This window comes from Phocoena sinus, chromosome 4, assembly GCF_008692025.1.
Source record: "Phocoena sinus isolate mPhoSin1 chromosome 4, mPhoSin1.pri, whole genome shotgun sequence".
Classification (NCBI taxonomy): Eukaryota; Metazoa; Chordata; class Mammalia; order Artiodactyla; family Phocoenidae; genus Phocoena; species Phocoena sinus.
The window spans coordinates 45,592,497-45,611,682 of record NC_045766.1 but is presented as its reverse complement, the minus strand read 5'-3'; the positions used below and the strand labels follow the sequence as shown (position 1 = coordinate 45,611,682).

Genomic DNA, 19,186 nt, shown 5'->3' with positions numbered 1-19,186 from the left:
TAAAGACGCAGACCTACTGGAGAACGGACTTGAGGGTATGGGGAGGGGGAGGGGTGAGTTTTGACAGGGCGAGAGAGAGTCATGGACATATACACACTAACAAACGTAGTAAGGTAGATAGCTGGGGGGAAGCAGCCACAAGGCACAGGGATATTAGCTCGGTGCTTTGTGACAGCCTGGAAGGGTGGGATGGGGAGAGTGGGAGGGAGGGAGACGCAAGAGGGAAGACATATGGGAACATATGTATATGTATAGCTGATTCACTTTGTTATAAAGCAGAAACTAACACACCATTGTAAAGCAATTATACCCCAATAAAGATGTTTAAAAAAAAAAAAAAAAAAAAAAAAAAAAAACTATCAGCCAAGAATACTCTACCCAGCAAAGTTATTTTTCAGATATGAAGGAGAAATAAAGCATTTACCAGACAAACAAAAGCTGAGGAAGTTCATCACCATTAGACCTGCCTTACCAAAAATGATAAATTAATTAGGTTGTTAAACAATTATAGCATAGAGGTTAAAGGGGAAAAAGCAGTAAAAATAAGTATAGACACTTCAATTTGGTTACAAACTCACAACATAAAAATGGATAATTTGAGACAACAAAAACATATAAAGGGGAAGAGGACAAGAATGGAACTTGAATAGGCAAATGAAGATAATATGCTATCAGCAGAAAAAGGACTATTTTATCTATGAGACTTTTATATAAACCTCATGGTAACCACAACACATAAATCTAGAGCAGAGGCATAAAATATAAAACAAGAGGAAACTGTGAAAAACATTGTAGGAAACTACCAAAGTAAAGTGGCAGATAGAAACACAAGGAAAAAGAAACAATGGAGATATAGAGCAACCAGAAAACAAGATAAAATGGCAGTACTAAGTCCTTATCTGTCATTAATCATCCTAAATGTGAATAGATTGAACTCACCAGTCAAAAGACACAGAATGGCTGGATGGATTAAAAAACAAGAACCAACTCCATGTTGCCTCAGGAGACTCATGTCAGCTCTAAAAGCAGACATAAGCTTAAAGTAAAGGGATGGGAGATGATATTCTAAGAAAATGGTAGCCACAGGAAAGTGATTGTAAACATACTCATATCAGTTAAAATAAACCTCAAGCTAAAAAAGTAACAAGAGACAAATATGGACATTATATAATGATAAAGGGAACAATTTATCAAGAGTATATAACATTTATTAATATATTTGCACCTAACATAGGAGCACCAAAATATATAAAGCAATTATTAACAGACCTAAAGGGAGGAATTGACAGCAACACAAAAATAGTTAATAGTAGGGAACTTTAATACCCTGCTTACATCAGTGAATAGATCATCCCAGTCAGAAAGTCAACAAGGAAACAGCAACCTTAAATGAAACATTAGACCAGACAAATTTGATAAATTTGTACAGAACATTCCATCCAAATGCAGCAGAGTACACATTCTTCTCAAATGCACATGGAACTTTCTCAAGAATAGACCATACGTTTCGGCACAAAACAAATATCAATAAATTTAAGACAAGTGAAATCACGTCAAGCACCTTTTCTGGTGACAGTGATATGAAAATAGAAATTAATTATAAGAAGAAAGCTGGAAAAGTCACAAATGTATGAAGACTAAACAGCTTGCCAATGAACAACTGTTGGGTCAATGAAGAAGTCAAAGGAAAAATAAAAAAATACCTGAAGACAAAAATGAAAATACAACCTACGAAAATCTATGGGATGCAGCAAAAGTGGTACTATGAGAGAAGTTTGTAGCATTACAGGCCTGACTCGAGAAACAAAAAACCTCTCAAACATTCTAACCTTACACCTAAAGGAACTAGCAAAAGAAGAACAAATGAAGCCCAAAGTCAGTAGAAAGGAAATAATAAAAATCAGAGTGGAAATAAATGAAATAGAGACTTTAGGCAATAGAAAAGATCAATTAAACAGAGGTCATTCTTTGAAAGGATACAGTTGACACACTTTTAGCTAGATTCACTAAGAAAAGAGGAGGTTCAGATAAATAAAATTAGAAACAAAAGACTAAAAATTACAATGGATACTACAGAAATACAAAGGATCGTAAGAGAATGTTACAAATAGATATACACCAACAATAGGACAACCTAGCAGAAATGGACAAATTCTTAGAATCAATCTTCCAAGACTGAATCATGAAAAAATAGAAAATGTGAATAGACCAATCACTAGTAAGGAGATTGTAACAGTAATCACAAACCCTCCAAAAAGCAAAAGTCCAGGCCTAGACAGCTTCATGAGTGAATTCTACCAAACATTCAGAGAAGATTTAATACCTATCCTTCTCAAACTCTTCCAAATATTTGAAGAGGTGGGAATGTTTATTTTACAAGACCAACATTACCTCGTTACCAAAAACCAAACAAGGACAGCACAAAAAAATAAAATTACAGGCCAATATCGCTGATGAACGTAGATGTGAAAATTCACAACAAAATATTAGCAAACCAGATATAATACATTTAAAGGATCATGTACAATGATCAGGTGGAATTTATTCCAGGGATGCAAAAATGATTCAACATTCACAAATCAATCAACATGATATACCACATTAACAAAATGAAGGAGAAAATCAAGTAATCATCTCAAAAGACGCAGAAAAAGGACTTGACAATATTCAACACCCATTTATGATAAAAACTCTCAATAAAATATTCAAAGTAATAAAGGCCATATATGACAGATTCACAGCTAACATCATACTCAATGATGAAAACCTGAAAGCTATCCCTCTAAGATCAGGAGCAAGACAAGGATGCCCACTCTTACTACTCTTATTTAATATAGTATTGAAAGTCCTAGCCAGAACAATTAGGTAAGAAAAAGAAATAAAAAGCATCTAAATTGGAAAGGAAGAAGTTAAACTGTCACTATTTGTGGATGACATGATTTTATTTACAGAAAACCATAAAGACTTCATTGAAAGGCTATTAGAATAATAAACAAAAACCATAAATTTGCAATCAATATGAAAAAGGTTGTGTTTCTATACACTAGCAACAAATTAGAAGAGAGAGATATTAAGGAAAAAATTCATTTACCATTGCAATAAAAAAATAAAATATCTAGGAATAAATTTAACCAAGGAGGTGAAAGGCCTGTGCATGAAAACTATTAACAATATTGCTGAAAGAAATTGAAGAAGACACAAACAAATGGAAAGATATTCTGCAATCATTGGAAGAATTAACATTGTTAAAAATAACATATGAGTGATATATTTTTCACATATGTAGGAACTTTTAAGTATTATAAAATAGCATGTAATAGTATTGTGAATTTCTAATCTTAATGATTCTGTTAAATTTTATACCTCTTAGGGGATAGATGGCTTAAGTTTGTTGTATAATTCTACTCTTAAAGAATACTTTTAACTTTGTTGCTCAAAAGTTTTGTTTTTTCAAAGTTCATGTAGCCCTCCAATTCCCCTCTCTCCTGCAATATGTAGGTGAGATGAGTGAAAGGAGTATCTCTATTCCTCCCTTCAATGTGCTAGTGCTTGGTCAAACATGAAAATAAATAAGCACAATAAATGTAATTAAAAACAAGGACTTAACAATCTAATCTCTGCACAAGCAGTTGTATATATCAATGTTATATATGAAAGTTGTTAAGAGAGTAAATCATAAGAGTTCTCATCATAAGGAAAATTTTTTTTCCTATTTCTTTAATTTTGTATCTATATGAGATAATGGATGTTCACTAAACTTATTGTGGTAAACATTTCACGATATATGTAGTTTTGTTTTGTTAAATGGAAGGAACAATGTTCATATCCATTATTAGAGATACAATTGAATAATTTTAAGTTTCAGAAAGTCAAAAGTAAAACATATTTCCTGTGTTAACATAATTTGTTAGGGAAAAGGGATTAGGCTGGAAGAAGGAAGACCTTGATTCTAACTCAGGCCGCAGCGTTTTGTATCCACTTGGCTTTGACCTAAGCTTTATGAGCTTGGGTTTTCTTGTCTAAGTAATGGGGATCACAATTCTGTTCACTTTCCTTGTAAAATTCTTTTAAGAATGAGAAAAATGAGTATACATATACACTCTAACAACCAAGAAGAGTAATATTTAAATGTAAGGTGTCATGGGAAAAAAAATTCACATTTATTGGCATTTTATTTATGTTGAATTAATGGAATCTTAAGACATTTAGATATAGGATTCCAATTTATCAGTTATTCATGATATTTATCTTATTTTTTAGCACTAAATTTATTTATTTGTTTGTTTTTATTTTTGGCTGTGTTGGGTCTTTGTTGCTGAGCGCAGGCCTTCTCTAGTTGTGGTGAGCGGGGGTTACTCTTCCTTGTGGTGCGCGGGCTTCTCATTATCATGGCTTCTCGTTGCAGAGCACGGGTTCTAGGTGCTCAGACTTCAGTAGTTGTGGCATGTGGGCTCAGTAGTTGTGGCTTGCAGGCTCTTGAGCACAGGCTCAGTAGTTGTAGCGCATGGGCTTAGTTGCTCCGCGACATGTGGGATTTTCCTGGGCCAGGGCTCGAACCCGTGTCCCTTGCATTGGCAGGCAGATTCTTAACCACTGCACCACCAGGGAAGCCCACTAAATTTAACTTAAGAATAAAATCATTTTTTTGGCCATTTAAGGGTCTCTTAATATGCTACCTAAAACTGTTATAAAAATTACGGAATCATTGATAGCAAGATTCATTTTAGGACAGAAATAATCTTTGTTCTATGCTATTTAAATATATATATATATTTGAATGTTAATTCTGTCTTGATAATTTTATATAAAATACTATTGTTTTTTGATATTTTTTAAAATATAAACTAGAAATTTTAACCACCTTTGAAGTCAATAGTACTTTATTCTAGGCAATTTAAAATCAGGTTAAATTGGATTACTTCTCTTAAAAAAAAATTTGTTAAAATGCAGATGTTTCTGGAAAAATGAAACATTACCATTGGCTTAATTTCCTTTTTTTCTTGATAAATCAAGTTTATTCAGGTTTAATTTATGAACAATATAATCACACGTTATTTCTGTGTCCACATTGTTTAAAAATTGTGGTAAAATACAAAAAATGTAAACATAATCATCTTAACCATTTTTAAGTTCAGCAGTGATAAGTATGTTCACATTGTTGTATAAAATGCACTCCTTTGAAGTGTGCAGCTTGATTAGTTCTGAAAATACATTACAATACACTTGTGTAATCTTCAGTATAAATAAATACACAGTATTTCTATCACTCCCCAAATGTTCCTTTGTGCCTCTTTATAATCTCCACTAACCCCAAACCAAGTAATGTCCTCAGGAAGACAACAGGTGCTGGCAAGGATGTGGTGAAAAGGGAACCCTCGTACACTGTTGGTGGGGATGTAAATTGGTGCAGCCACTATGGAAAATAATATGGAGTTTCCTCAAGAAATTAAAAATAGATCTACCATACGATTCAGCAGTTCCAGTTCTGGATATATAGCCAAAGGAAATTAAAACAGGATTTTGAAGAGATAGATACACTCCTATATAGCATCATTCACAATATCTAAGATATGGAAACAACCTAAATGCCCACCAATAGGTGAATGGATAAAAAAGATGTGGTATATATGCACAATGAAATATCATTCAGCCATGAGAAAGGAGGATATCCTTTTGCTATTTGTGACAACATGGATCGACCTTGAACACATTATGCTAAGTGAGATATGTCAGACAGAGAAAGACAAATACTGTATGATATCCCTTCTATGTGGAATCCAAAAAGTCAGACTAATAAAAAACAGCAAAATGGTGTTTACAGGGGACGGGGCCACGAAGGGGATAAGACTGGTGTTTAAGGGTACACACTTGCAACAAGTAGTAAATAAGCCATGGAGATCTAATGCACAGTATGAGTATAGACAACAATTTTGTATTATAAATATGAATTTCTTTTAAAAATAAGGACTGCTTAGGTCTGTAAAGGCTTTTTGATGATCTTTGGGAAAATTTGGAGCAGATGCCATAGGTTTGTATATGGACAGCAATATGTGTGCATAGGTCATTTTAGTCACTTTTCCTAGATAAATTTATTAATTCAGTATGAAGTAACACTAGTTAATTTGATGTTCACTGATTTATTCCAGAATCAGATTGCAGTGAATCTTAATAGATTTACTAAAGATCATAACTGGAAAGTAGTCTTAGCTATTTAAATAGGTAGCTAGATGAAAATTTTAAAATAGGCACATTTTCATGGGAGAGTATAAAATAATCATTTCTGACCCCTGCTGAAGTTTTCCTCTATCTTGAGAACATTTGCTAAGAAGTAAGACCTATTACTTGTGTTCCTAATGTCAGGTTTTCAGAGAGTCTCCGAAGTGCCTGCATCTCCCCTCTGGAGTTTGTTTGGTTCAAGCTCAGATGGGATCCAGAATCCTGCAGGGTCTCCTTGGGCAAACCAGGCTTATTGCCGATGGGAAGTCCTTTAGAGAATAGGGCCTTCCTGAGATTTGCCTGTTCTTTTCCGGCCACTCTGAAGGCACTTGAAAAGGCTTTTTGAATTCTTGTTTCCCAGTTATTTATTTTAATTCTGTAATTCTCCCTCTCCCTCCCCCAGCACCTTATTTTTATGTTATTTTGCCATATGCTATTTACCAGGCACTGTGGTAACCACACAAAGATCGAAGAAGACATGATGTTTTTCTTCTGTGAACTTTTATGGTGTAGACAGACATCAAAAGATGATATAAAATCAATACTGTGTGGGCTGGTAGGAATCTCCACAGTGTAGGAAGAGGGTGCAGAGAATGGGCGCCTCATGCATCTGTGGGAGGGCGGCAGGGAGAGATGCCTAGACCCATGGGAGTAACTTGGGGTGAATCTAGCAGGAGAGGTAGGAGTGTGCCCAGCAAAGAAGATAATAGAGGAGGGAGGGCCTTCCTGGTAAGTGAAACTCATGAACAAAGACATGGCGAGAAGAACAACTTGGAGTTTGCTAGGGCACTTCTGGATGTGCACTTTTGAGTAGTTGATATTTTCTAAAGATGTTTTATCACCAACAAAATACTCATTATGGCTTATTCAGGCTCCCGCTAGATTATACTTAGTTCTTTAGCCATGATGTGCGCAAAATAGCACACCTACCTATTTAGGGTCGATATGGTGGAAAGGCTAGGAGTCATTAGAATTATACACACCTGGGGTCACTTCCCAGCTCTGCCACCCACTCACCATGTGACCAAGGGCAAGTTATTTAAACCCTCAAAACTTTCCTTTCTTTATCCCTAAAACAATGATAAAAATAGTTATGCTTTAGAGCTGAGGATTAAATAACATGTTTTTAAGATACTTAGGATAGTATGAGCTCAAACTAGCCCTTCAGTAGATGGCAGCTGTCACTATTATATGGTTGATGTAAATGGCAATTTGTATTATTAAATATTAAATAAAATGCATTGAATTTTATTTATTAGTCATAGAATAATGAAAACAGGATTTAATATATCTAAATTAGTTAAGATGACATATTAGGCTTTTTATTCCTATTTTGTTTACTTATAGGCAAAATCTCAAATATTATCCAATCTATTGGATGTTGCCCATCAGTTTATAAAGAAAGTTAATCCGGATGAACCCAAAGGGGAGAATCATTCTACAAAAGGGATTAGTGAAAGTCAGCATAAAACCAAATCTCTTCTTCTTCAGGGGAGCAGCTCTGAGGTAAGGTGAGGAAAATATAGTAGACATTTTCTGTCATACATGATCATGGAAACTGTCATTCATATACTCAAGTAGAGCTGTAGAGTTTTGGAGATTATTTGATCACATTGTTGGTTAATATGAATTTGTTTTTTTATTAATCAGAAACACTTTCACTGTAAAAATCCTTTTAAAGAGATTGCTTTGAGTTCTCTGGCTACTAGTTTTTTGATGAACGATCCTTTGATCATATTGCTTTCCAGGCATTTTCACCACATCAGGAAATGAATCTTTGGGAGAAATATATATAAAAAAAAAAAACCACAATGCAATATAACAATTTTATATTAATCAGGATCTCAGAGAGGCTAAAAATATAAAACCTTGCCAAGTGTTTTAGGTGAGAGGCAATTTCACAGTTATTTAAAATCAGATTTATACCAAATTGTGTGGTCATTCAGATTGATTACTGATCCTATGATGTACTAGATAAGCTTTCATCAGCTCATGTTTGTGTTTTAATAATAGACTTGTTGTATTGATTCTTTAGCAAGAAAGAAACTTCCTCAAATTTTGATCCTTGTAATTAATAATCCTCGTTCTTTTAGATGCCATTAGCCTTTTCACTGTAGTTCAGAAATAGTAACTTGGCCAGAGTCACACAGCTTGTTACTTTGTGACAGAATCAGACTTGAACTTCAGTCCCGTGAGTTCCTAACCTTTGCTCAGAGAACATAAAAGAAAACATGCACTATGGTAGTAGGCCCTCTTTACAGCAGAGAAACTACACTTGAATTGTCCAGGAAGGTTAGCAGTTTGGCATGAATTTCACTAATAGACCTGCCAAGGGTGCTTGTGAATAATCACTGAATGAGTTACAGTCTTATTAGAATAATAATGTACTGAGGACCGACTATGTGCCAGACACCATCCTACATATTTCACGTGTATTATCTCTTTTTACCCTTTTAGAATTTTTTTCTTTTTTTTCAGATGAGAAAATAGTGGCAAAGCGTTTTTTTTAATTGCCCAAGATATCATTGATAGTGGAACTTCAGTTTGAACCCAGGCCTTATGACCCCAAATTACCTGCTTTTAACCATTACCCAGAGGCTATGGTTTTAAGGGTTTCTCCTTCATGCCTGCCATTTTATCTAATTTATCCTACCAATAAAATAGTGATAAATCAACAGCTAACATTTATTAAACACTGTATGCTAGGCTTAATCCTTTAATTGCTTTATCTTATCCAATAATCAAAATAACCATATAAGTTTTACATTATTATCTCACTTAACAGATGAGAAAGCCAGAGAGGATTTAAGTAACTAGCTCTACTAGAAAGCTACAGAGCTACTCTTTTGCCTGCTCTTTTAATCCCTAAAATAAATGCTGCCTCTTGTCCCCATCGGTAACTGTGTATGCTGTATAGACCCTCCACCCTCCACCCCTGGTCTTAACTTAAAGCCTTTAATTCAGTGGTTTCATCCAGGAATGCACATTATAATCAACTGGAGAAACATTAGAGAAACACACATGACTGAGTTTAGCATCTCTCTGGGTGGGTCCAGATGTGTGGTTTTAACACCTGCTCAGTCATTCTGGTGAGTAGTCCTGCCTGGGCATCCCTGCTGTCGACCCTCAGGTGTGCACCTGTACACAGTGCACACACTAAAGAAATATCCCCCTCATATGCTTGGTGCTACTCTGTGCTGAAGAGCAGAGGTTCTCCAACTGCAATAAGCATCAGAATCACTGGGTAAGTTTGTAAAAAATGTGCATTCCTGGCCTGCCACTCAAACTTCGATTTTTTTTACATCTAGGTTGGGCCCAGGAATCTGATTTTTAATTGGCTTACCAAGCAATTTGAATGCCTGGAAGAGTCAAAATGTTGCTAAAGCCTGATATCTGTCTTAGGACTTTTCTTATGGATTCAAGCCAGTGGATATCCTTGGGAATGGGTGCAGTTCATGAAAGAACTTGCATTTTAGAGACTGAAACCTGGGTTTGAAATCCTGACTCTGGCTTTCTAGCTTTGTAACATCGGGCAGTTTACTTAAGCCTTTTGATCCTCTGTTTCCTTTTCTGGAAAGTGGGGATATTAAAACGTATTTTGTGGGGTATCATGTAGCCTACAGGGGTAATGGATGCACAGCATTGGATTCCATGTGCTTCTTCAAATTTCCTAGCCCCTGTAGAATCGGGCAGGGTCCTGATGTGCTCTGAGTGGAAGTGAAATATGACAGTTCTGAGCTGAAACATTTAAGAGCCAATGCACTATCCTCTGGCTTTTTCCTATCCTGCCACCGCTGCGTGGAAGCCAAGTATTCCATAGGCATAGCTGTAAAATGCAAATGTCTCTGATTCATTGCTTGGAAAGGAGCTGCCCTGGAAAGCTGCTAGAATCACCAGAATACTTGACTCATTTTGTATTAAGCACTGAGTTTTCAGTGCATCTTCATGAGTGCAGCATACATATACACACGCATTCACATATTGCTTACTGAGTACCTGTAAATACCTTCCCACATACTTCTAAGATTCGGTATTTCCAAACGAAATTCATCATGTCTTCTCCAAAACCTATGGATGTTACAGTTGGTGGCAGCCTCTCTTCTAGCTTTCCAAGACAGCAGGAACATTTCTTTTCTTTCTTTTTTTTTTTTTGCGGTACGCGGACCTCTCACTGTTGTGGCCTCTCCCGTTGCGGAGCACAGGCTCCGGATGCGCAGGCCCAGCGGCCATGGCTCACGGGCCCAGCCGCTCCGCGGCATGTGGGATCTTCCTTTACCGGGGCACGACGAACCCGCATCCCCTGCATCGGCAGGCGGACTCTCAACCACTGCGCCACCAGGGAAGCCCAGGAACATTTATTTTCTATAGTCATTTCTCTTTCTCCTTTGCATATCCAGTCAGTTACCCCATCTCATCTTAAAACCATCTGAAAACTCTTGAATATTTGGTCACTTCTATTCTTATTGTTATTCCAAATACTGAAATTAGCTTTTGCTTAAAGTGCAAAAAGATCTATAAAGTGAAAAGTGCATTTTCTTCTCTCCCCTTCTAGAAGTTAATAATTATTCTACTTTTGTATGTATGTATTTCTTAACACAAATATTAGTATATTGCATACTGCTCTGCAAACATGCTTTTTACACTAAACAATAGTTTTGCTGTCCATATAAGTGTATTCCACAGCCTTCTCATTCTATATAGTGGTTGTAAAATACTCCATGTATTGGATATAAAATAACTTTTAAACTATGTTTTCTCTGATCAGCATTTATACTGTTTTGTCTTTTGCCAGTATAAACTATAGTATAAAAATAATTTTGAAAAATATTGTTTTGCATATATATGAGTATATCCATATGATAAAATCCTAAAATTCTTAGGTGAAGAGGGTTATGCATTTGTAATGTTGATAGATATTGAGAAACGGATGTAAATTTGAATTGGTTTCCTTGCATCCAAACTCACTGTTCTCCAATTTCTTTCTCTCCCACACTACTGTGTGGGACTCTTCAGTAGCTACTGGGTGGGGCTCTTCAGTAGGTTTGCATTTCCAATATGTTTTAGTGTAATTTTCTCTGGATGGCATGCAGGATCCTTTACAATCTGCCCCTACTTGTCTTTCCACCCTTTATATTTTCTCATATCCCACTTTTTGCTATAGCAACACAACTGCATACAGTTCCATGCCACTGTGTTCTTTAACTCCATGCCTTAACATATATACCATTCTCTCACTCCGGAATACTGCCCCTGCCACTTTTTTGTCCATAGGATTCTTGTTTATCTGAGTTAAATTCCTGCTCTTTGCTTCTATTTCTATTTCTGTGTTTCTGTGTCAACGACTAGCATAGTGTCTGTAGGTTCCAGATGCTTTTTGTTTATACTGAATTTTATATATGCATATATTTAACGATTTTCTCTCAGTTGTCCTCTGACAATCTGCCTGGTTTTTTGCAATTAAGGGCTGAACACAGAGGATTCTACTGTTGTATCTAGAAGATACACATGGAGATTTAGCAATTTCATCAGTGTAGGTAATCCACATTTGATAATTCAGCATTGGCGTGGAACTTATTTTGCTTTAGTTTCCTAATTTGGCTGTGTTCTCTGATTCACTGGATAACTGCCAAATCCTACCTTTATTTTCTTCTGTGTGTTCACAGTGGATCTATATTTTGTATGGAATTCATCCTTTCCCCCGGTCATTACATTGAGAAGCAGGCAGTGTTTCATCTGCATTCATTAATTTGTCCATTCATTCAGCTAACTTTTAATGAGCACCTACTTTGTGCCAGGCACTACTCTTGGCACTGAGGAAACAGACAACATTCCTGATCCTATTAACATTCTAATGGGGAGAGACCAGCAATAAACAAACATGTAGAGTAAATTCCCATGGAGATAAGTTATTGAGAGAAAAATAAAGCAGATAAGAGATTGGAAAGTCGGGGAGAAAGGGGCTTTGTCTTTAGGGTCGTCAGTAGCGTCATCACCTATTCTCTGAGTATGTGACATTTGAGCCAAGACCGAGTTAAATGAGTGGAATGGCTGTGTGAAGATATGAAGAGGGACCATTCCAGACATTGGATATAGCTAGCACAAGGCCCTCGAGTGGAATATGCTTGATGAGTTCCTAGAACTGAAAGAAGATAAGTTTAGCTGGAGCAGAGTGAATGAAGGGGAGAATTAAAGGAAGTGAAGTGAAAGGCAGGGGCGTGCAAGGCTGTGTACAGCCTTGTAAGTCCTAGTAGGAACTGAGGGTTTCACAGGGAGTCATTGGAGGGTTTGGAGCAGAGAAGTGACATCAGATTTACATGTTAAGAAACTGTTCTTTCTGCTGTGGGGAGGTTGCAGGGAACAGGCGACTGGAGAAGTAGGATTAGATACAAGTTTATCACTGCTTTCCAGGGAAAACACTGGTGGATAACTTAATGATAAACCCTCAGTCCTGTAGGCTCTAGTTTTAGTACTTTCTGAAGAGACCGTTTAAAACTGTCTATAGTTTTAAAGAAATCAGTAAAGCACATAAATAAGTACAACTTAAAAACATTCTATTCTAAGTTTAAAAATAATGTGTGATTCACAATGCTCAGTAATTAATGCTACATGTATTGTAAGATACAAAACATTTAGTAAAGCATACTTAGATACACTATTAATTGTTTTAGGTAGAACTTTCAACAACAAAAGAGGAAGAATGTGCAAATACAGGAGATAGGCTCTTGTGTGAAGGGCCATTTGTTGAACAAGCTCCTGCCCAATCCTTTCAAGAAGTTCTAAAGCAATGGAGAACTGGGCATCATGATGACAATGAGAAACAGAAGTTACATGCAGCAAAACCAGGTACCGCTTTTTTTTTTTTTTTTTAAATAAAATGAATGCTTTAAAATAAAGCTGAATTTATTTTATCTCCATTCTCCATGAATATAAATGCAGTGTTCAGAAACACTGAAACATTGGGATAGTAGTTTGATATAACTCTTCAAAGGAGTAGTCACTCTATGACCATTGGTTTAGTGGTTTAATATTTATAACCCCCTGAATTGGGCATTGGGGATATATTTGCCTTTGTTTCCTACGTAAATTCAAGCTGTCAAATGAATAGAGAATTAGATTCTCTCAGCTCCTCTTCTAGCAGAAAGTTTTGTCAGAACAACTATTCCTTTTTTGAACTGTAATTACAACCCATAAAACAGGGCGATCTATGAGATGAGAGGAATAGAGAATTTTCTTGTATGTGTCTTGAGAAATATATTTCAGGGACTGCTGTGAAGTTCAGGGGGATAATTAATTTGTCTTTTGTTTTTCTTTCTTTTTGAAGAAATATTTGTTTTTATTTTTCCTTGGTAATTTTCACACCCATATTCTAGACATTGAAGATCTGGATGACCGAAGCGTACAGTGTCTTTTCTTTGTTTCCCAGTACCTTTTGAGGGAAATCATACCTTTAGAAGTATTCATTTATTAATTTTATTACTCAGAATCTTGTTGAGGCTTCCAATTGCTTTTCATTAAAAATAAAATATTAGATAATAAACTTAAATCATGTAACTTAGTTGACAGCATTCAATTTTATGATTTTTATTTCATTTTTTCCCAGTGAAGGACCTCTCCTGATTAGTCCTCTTTTGTAACATAGTGTAATTCCTAATGTCAAGATATCACACACCTTATTCCCAATTAAAATCTGATTTTTTACTAAATAATATTCTCTCTTTCAAATATTTTTCCTACATTTGTTCATGATACATCAATTTTGTTAATACTTCCAAGACTTTATTTGTATACCCTGTTTTAGCATGTACATCAACATAACTCTCGTTGACTATGTTATTTTATGTGCTCTTTTATTTGTGCTTTCACATTTTAATGTATTTTTTACTCTGAAAAGGATTAAGTCTTCTATAGAAATACCTTTTTGATTGTCCACTTTGAAGACATAGTATTTAAAAATAATGGAAGAACTGATATGTTGTAGCTTTCCTCTATAGGCTGAAGATTGTGGATAAAGATGCTTAAATGGAATTGAACTGCCTGATTTCAAAGGAATCATGGAAACCTGGAATAGTAGAGGCCAGATGTTGGCATATAATTATCAAAGTTATAGTGGAAAAATTACCAAAATAAGGGGCAAGGAAGACTAGTAATTAGATTGTTTCAGTTCACAGAGATCTGTGGTACTAATTGGAGTACATAAGAATGAAAAAGTTTGTATAGACTCCTGTTTTTCCTATCTGAGTAGAAAATTTCCATCCTGATGCACAGAGACCCAACTTGAGCTACCGTACTGGGAATTCAGAGTTTATTATAAAGTTCTCAGCCCTAAGCCACACCACAAATCTGAAGCCCCTTGAGGTAGAGGCTGGGTCCTTTTGCAGGATTTTGTAGTGTGGTCACAGGGTACACTATGAATCTTCCTCTAAGCTTTCACTACAGAATTAATGGCTATTTACCAGGATAAACATGCACTGAGGAAAGGCAATGCCCAGACCTTCAGAGGGGTTATTAGATTCTGGGTCTGAACTGACAGTTAGACACCCTGGAGACCCTAAGTGCCACCATAATCCACCAGTCAGTCTTAGAGATTTATGGAAGTGGAATGATAGATAGAATCTTATCTTTATTCTGTCTCATAGTGCCTTGGGACTGTGGGACCATTATGTAGTTATTTTTCCAGTCTTGATTCTGGTGAACGGATGTACTTAGTAACAGGAATAATGCCTATGTTGATGGTCTGACCTGTGGCATGAAGGTTGTTATGGTAGTACGTAAGTAGAAGACCCTAGAACTGTCTCCCTCCCTTGCCAATGTCCATGCTAATAAAATACCATGCCAGAAGCAATACCTGGGTATTGCAAAGATTAATGCCAGCATCAAAGACCTGAAAGATGCAGGAATACTGCTTTTTATTATATTTCCATTTAACTTACTTATTTGTTACAAAAGCCAATGATCTTGGAAAATGACTACAGATTAAACTTGATCTGATGATGATGATACAGGTCACAGTTGCTTTTCTGGATGTAGTGTCTTTGCTGGAGAAAACCAACACATTCTCCATGGTTGGAGGAGGGAGACAGCTATTGACCTAGCCTAGGGGTTGATTTTTCTGTAAAGTGACAGACAGTAAATACTTTAAGCTTTGAGGGCCATTCAGAAGGGCCATACAACTTTGCCACTGTATCATGAAAGACAATATATAAACAAACGAGTGTGACTATTTTCTAATAAAACCTTGTTTATGGATACAAATTTGAATTTTACATAATTTTCACATGTCACAATATATTATCCTTCTTTTGATGTTTTTTCAGCCATTAAAATATGTAGAAACCATTCTTAGCTTGAAAGCCATACAAAAGCAGTGGGCCAGATTTGGCCCAAGGGCTATAGTTTACTGCTCCTTGACATATCAGATGTATTCTTTTCCATTTCTATTAATAAATATAGCCAGAGATCGTTGATATCATATGGGTTACAGTATACCTTCACAGTCTTGCTTCAGACCTACATTAGCTCTCCAGCTTTCTAGCATTATATAGTCCCAAAGAACCTTGATTGTCTTGCTATTGCACAAAAGATAATGTTCGCCCATTAGATTGATGGCATGATGCTAAGTGGATTTGGTGAACAGGGAGTATCTGTTGCAGAATGATTATATTGGACCCTTTCCATCATGGGTAGGGCAGTAATTTGTCCTCATGGGAAAAGCTACATATTTCAGAAAAGGATTTGCCTTCTCTTCCTGTAGTGTATCTGCCAGCAGAAGCTTTATTTGTCACTGTGGTGTCTTACACAATGAGTGTCTTAGATCAAGACACTCATTTTATTATGAAAAAGGTATAGGCATAGGCTCATACTCATGGAATTCACTCATCTTACCATGTGCAGCACTATCCAGCTAGCTTGATAGTTTTGTGGAATGGCCTGCTGAAGGTTCAGTATGGGTTCCAGCTCAGAAACAACATCTTGTGAGTTTGGGTGCTTTTCCTACAAGGGGCTCTATATTACATGAAACTCCGGCAAAACTTCCATTAAACAGGAAGCTGAGACTACCCACTGCCATTTGGGGCTCATCAGCACTGAGTTAATAGTCAGGAAGGGTCGCTGTACTGACCATGTTGTTTGAGCACAAGTATGAAGGAACAATTAGATTGTTATCATACAATAAAGAAAAGATAGACTTCATCTGCAAACCATTCAGTGGCATACTTAATTTTTCTGTGTCCAGTAATAATGTTCATTGGAAAAATGTGGCAAGCCAATGAAAAGAGGGCTTCTACGGTCTTGAATCTTTCGAGAATGAAGATTTTAGTCACTCTACTAGGTAAAAGGGGTTGGCAGACAGTAAGGTAAACAGAATAGGTGGTGAGAGAAGGAAGCTATGGTAAACAAATCAAGGTAGACTTCAAAACCAGCTACAAAATGAAGAACCGTGGCAGCTAAGTTTTATATTGAGTAATTGTTTTTTTTTCTCCTCTCTTTTTCCTGATACCTAATATGACACATACTACTGGTATCTAACATTTAAATTTAGTTGGGAGTATCACTAAATTGAAATCTCCCTCTGATACATAGTGGCTGTAGAACTTTGTGTTCCCTGTGCTTCAGACATGAGTTAGTTTAGTTTTGTTTTGTTTTGTTTTCAGAGGAAGAGACAGACAGACAAATGGATGCTTAGATGCAAACTAAGTAGACTCTGTCTCTCCAGATCCGTTCTTTCCCATTTCTGCCCTACTCTGTGCCCCTAGAGGTTGATCTTTAGAGGCTGCATCACGTGAACTCCCTTGTTCTCTGGCTTCTGGTTGGGTTTGACCAGTTGGAGACACTAGCAGAACATTGAAGGGTGAGAAGAAGGAGGTAGAGGTATTCACTCTCCCTCTCCTTTATGTGCTGAGATTTTGCAGTTACTGCTTTGTCTGCATATATCATTAGCTCCACTCAGATGACCTTTCATCCACAGCCATTGCCTTCCATGACTACTTACAACACTTGCCTTACTTTGTCCTCTCAAGCCTAGGGTTGGTAACAGCTCTCCACTTTTTTAGTCTCTGAGTGCTTCAACATCACTTGTTCCCTTAACCTTAACATGATTATAAGTTAGTCCCTTCATTTGATCTTCTTCAAATTACCCCTTTGAGTTTTTTCTTTCCTGTCAGAACCCTGACTGATAATTAAAAAGGGATTTCTAAGAAGCCAAGATTCAAGTTGAAGTCTAGAAAATGAGTTGGAGAGTGGAGACACATTAGAATGTACGAAGGCTCCATGATGAAGAGAGCATATCGTGTTAATGGAACTGAAGGTAGATGTGCATGGACCTCAGAGAGCAGTTAAAGTGTTGTGACCTCAGAGAGCAAGGTTGTAGCACAACAAGCTAGAGAGGAATTACATTTAGTGGCTTGGAAAGACAAGGCTACAAACAAGGCAAAGTGTGGCATAGATATAGGAGGAAAGTTGGTAAAGTGTATTATCATAAAAACCCATGGAGGACAGTGTTTTTAAGTAAAGAAATGAGGTCAACAGTGCGGTTGCCATGGAGAAATCATTAAGATGAGGACTTCAGTTGATATAATATGTGATTTTATTTTGCCTCAGAGTATTATAAATGTGATTGTTTATGTGCGTGTGTATTATATGTATGTGTCTGTAAATATTTTCCTTTCCCTAAGATATTAAGCAGATGAAAAGAACATTTATAAAATTTATATACCTTATGGAGAAAAACAAAACAATAAGAACCTGTTCTCTTCCTCTTCCCTCCCCTCTAAGTGATTATCACTAGCCTGGATTTGTATTTTTTCATTCCCTTGATTTCCTTGCAGTTTACTGCATGTGTGTATCTCTAAACAATATATTGTTAAATTTGCATGTATTTAAACATTGTGTAAATGGAAAACTAGTATATGTACTCTTTTTCAACCTGTTTAACTTATTCAACATAATTTACTGAGATTTACCCATAAAGATGTGCATAGTTGTATTTCATTCATTTTCCCTGCTTAAGAGTCTTATGCTTAAAAGTCTTCTTTATATGACTACACCACTGTTTACCTGTGTAAATATTGATGTTTGTTTAGGTTGATTCCCATTTGGGGTAAGAAAGAGGTAGAAGTACTTACTTTTCCTCTCCTTGATATGCTGAGATTTTGCAGTGACTGCATTTTCTACTTATGTTACAGAGCAGCACTTAGATGACCTTTCATCCACAGCCCTTGCTTTCAATGACTTCTTACAAATTTCTCCTACTTTGTCCTCTCAAGCCTAGGGTTGGTAACAGCTTTCCATTATTTTTAGTTTCTGAGTGCTTCAACATCACTTATTCCCTTAACCCTACCCAGCAAACACTGCTGTTTTGAATATTCTTGCACAGGTCTCCTAATACACATGTGTACACATTTCTAGGTGTCTCTTCCTGGGAGCAGAATAGCTGGGTCATAGGGTGTCTGTGTCTTTAACTATACTAGGTTAACCTGAATTTTTTTACCAGAGTATTTGTGTTAGTTTATACTCCTCTCTGCAGTATATAAATGGTTTGGCTGCTTCCCATTATCACCAACACTTTAACTGTCAGTTTTTAAAAATTTTTGCTGGTCTGATAGAGATGAAATTGTATATTTCATTTGTGTACCTCATTACAAATGACATTGAGTATGTTTTCCTGTGTTTCTTGGCCATTAGCTTTGAATTTTCAAGTGTTCTAGTGATTTCTGTTATTGATTTCTAACTTGATTACGTTTCAGTGAACTGTAATTTCATTTCCTTCAGTGTGAAAGGCAAATACTTACAATGGCCTAGAAGGTTCAATGTAATCTGAAGTCCCTATCTCTGTGATCTCACTTCCTATTACTCTCTCCCTGGCTTGTTCTGTTTCAGCCACACTGGCCTCCTGGCTGTTCCTTAAATACCTTGGGCAAATTTACCTTAAGACTTTTAAAAGCATTGTCTATTAAGGAAAATACCCATCATCCCT

General features: G+C 36.3%; 1 protein-coding gene across 4 annotated transcripts in view; it reads left to right on the top strand.

Annotated features, from left to right (window-relative positions):
• Positions 1-19,186, top strand: part of ZBBX (zinc finger B-box domain containing) — a 113,519-nt gene that overhangs the window by 53,181 nt on the left and 41,152 nt on the right. For 3 of the 4 annotated variants that reach the window (XM_032631242.1, XM_032631241.1, XM_032631240.1), the window contains exons 8-9: positions 7,564-7,722; positions 12,885-13,059. In XM_032631242.1, the coding sequence (XP_032487133.1) occupies positions 7,564-7,722; positions 12,885-13,059 (334 nt within the window). The remainder of the gene's footprint in view (positions 1-7,563; positions 7,723-12,884; positions 13,060-19,186) is intronic. The other variant, XM_032631243.1, reaches the window with a different exon arrangement.